This window comes from Pinus tabuliformis, chromosome 4_1 (assembly GCF_031772625.1).
Source record: "Pinus tabuliformis cultivar Carrire ecotype Pingquan chromosome 4_1, CPIR1, whole genome shotgun sequence".
NCBI lineage: Eukaryota > Viridiplantae > Streptophyta > Pinopsida > Pinales > Pinaceae > Pinus > Pinus tabuliformis.
The window spans coordinates 989,386,537-989,389,147 of record NC_142303.1 but is presented as its reverse complement, the minus strand read 5'-3'; the positions used below and the strand labels follow the sequence as shown (position 1 = coordinate 989,389,147).

Genomic DNA, 2,611 nt, shown 5'->3' with positions numbered 1-2,611 from the left:
AAATCATTGGGATTTAAAGAAATTACTTAGATTTCTAAGTTGGCAAGCTAAGATTACCCTGAGTTTATAAACATGTTTTTCATCTTAAGATAAGTTTCATTTGGGTTATCAATTCCTCGATGTGAAACCATAAATCATCATTAATTCCTTGAAAGTGAACTATAAAATAGGAAATAAACATTTCGATTAATCTATATAGTTCATAATTCTATTATCCTATTTGTTTTTTGGTTACATTAGTTAATTTTTTCCTTTAATTATATATTTTGATATTTATATTATTTAAGTAAATTGTAATTTAACAATTAAATATTTTTTTTTTAAATTATTAAAATAATTTTATAATTTAATTTTAATTACTCGATAAAAAATTATAGAAGAAAAATTATTGATATAAAAATAATTATTCAACATGAATATACTCTGACTGAATTTGAAAATATGTAACACATTTAGAATATTAATATGACTTCATTATTCATAACCATGCTTCGTCAGAGAGGAGGGCATGTTGTTCCCGATGAACTGACACTAGTGGATTTCACTTACCCACCATTTGACACACAATATCAAGAAGAAGAAAAAGTGCGAAACCACCCATTTGACCCACAATATCAGGAAGAAGAAAAAGTGCGCGTAGATTTCGCCTTCCAACCATTTGACACACAGTATCAAGACGAGAAGAAAAAGTGCGCGTAGACCTCGCTTTCCAACCATTTGCCACACGATATCGAGAAGAAGAAAAAGGGGCCGTGACAAAATATTTGAAAACACCTAAAACCATGAATTGGTGACTCTGGAAAAGTGACAGAAAGCCTATGTTATCTTCTAAATCCTCTATACCCCGCAATGGCACTCAGCCTGCTTCTGCAGCACCGCTGACAAAACCTTACTTCTGTGTGATCACCATCTACAAACTGAAAGGAATGAAATCTAATAGATTGAGAAATATATTATTATCTATATGTTCGCGACATGATGCGAATAAAGAGAGGCTACTTTACGCACTACATTCTGCTGGACGCGTGGCAAACCTAGCTGAATCTTTGCAGTAATCGTAAGTTATGTATTCCTCTTGTACCCACTTCAGTTTCCGCCTCTGCTTTGCATCAAGCGAGGCGTAAGCAGGCGCATCCCACCACGAAGAGCAGCTCGTGTTCGAGGAAGCTTCACATGCGTCAATGCTGAAATTCTTGTATGTTGAAACGAAAGGTGCGTGGTTCCAGTCGGTCTTTACGCGGCCACCTTGAGTAGCCCAGTCGTCTGCGTTCCATATTGACGAGTATACGCCCATTGGTTGAGATTGAGGATACGGAACTCCCACTTTCTCATTGTTCCGAAATACCCGTGTCGGCACATCATCCACAAAGAAACTGTTTCCATCCATCAAACAATTAATAAAAAGATCAAAAAACACTGTAACTAACAGATTAACCGGGCATCATAATAATATAATATATATATATATATATACTCACACAACTTGCTGACGATTCCAGAGAAAGGAGTAGGAATGGAAATCCGCAGTGGGGTCAAACCATAAGAACATACGCTGCTCCCTATTGCCACTCCCCTTTGAATAAACATTGGTCTGCACAGTGTATGGCTGTCCAGAAGTATTCCCCAAAAATTCAAAGTCAAATTCATCGTGCTCATCCCCTTGGGAAGACATCTGCACCACCAAGTAATATTGAATCGTTACAGCTTCAAACCATTATACAGTGCAAGCAATTCTTTCAGACACTAACAAGTATAGTACACTATTTTTGTATGGAGAATGGTAGTTACATAGAAAGCAGTAACGGTGCCAGCAGAGTCCCCAGGAATGAGTTTAATCTGCACATTCACTTTTCCAAAGATGTATGAGCTCTTGGAAGCAAACCCTGCACCTGCATACACATCACAACAATAATAAGAATTAGTTATATGAACAGCTAAAGCAGAAAATTTGGGAAGATAAATGAAATAAATACCTGAAGTGTAATCGAGCTTGAGCTTGAGCAGCTGCCCTTGAGACATAACATGATCAGCAGCCCAACTAGGGTAGAAGAAATCGTTGAAAGCTGCAGATTGACATCCCACAGCCAGGGTGCACAACATTACAATACTAGTGAGAAGACAGCGGTGCATGATATGCCCCCGTTGTTGGCAACCTACCAATCCCATCCTCAAGGCTGGAAATTTCAAACAAGAAGTATGGAATTTCAAAGGAAGATGATGAAGCAGAAATAGTAAGAGAGCAGAATTTATAAGGAATTGCAACTTGAGTGGCTACGTAATCCCGAACCAGGTGGCTTGTCACGGGTCCGTGGGGAATGCCTGTCGCCATCTCTGTGGTCCCAATACTGCTGTTCAAAATTGCCTGCACGTTACATCGCACCCTTGATGCCAGTGATAATAATCAAACCTCGTTTTTCTGTTGACCATAATTTACCATACCGTTACCCGGCAGCTTCGGTATTCGGTGAGTTTTGATATATGCCGTTAAGCCCACTACACGTTTTTTATATTTTTTTGAAGTATTTTCGGATTAATTTGATTTGAACTTTGTTTAAAATCTATTACAATGGTAGGGTTGGCAAGAGGGGGGGAGCGAGGGATTTTCTTAAAT

At 38.1% G+C, this 2,611-nt stretch overlaps 1 protein-coding gene across 1 annotated transcript; it reads right to left on the bottom strand.

Annotated features, from left to right (window-relative positions):
* Positions 1-428: 428 nt before the first annotated feature.
* Positions 429-2,218, bottom strand: LOC149179460 (xyloglucan endotransglucosylase protein 6-like). The gene is made up of 4 exons (XM_089420669.1): positions 1,974-2,218; positions 1,789-1,889; positions 1,479-1,672; positions 429-1,373 (listed from the first exon to the last, which is right to left on the bottom strand). Exons 1-4 carry the CDS (start codon positions 2,164-2,166, stop codon positions 1,001-1,003), a joined length of 861 nt encoding a protein of 286 aa, XP_089276795.1. The 5' UTR covers positions 2,167-2,218; the 3' UTR covers positions 429-1,000.
* Positions 2,219-2,611: the final 393 nt, after the last annotated feature.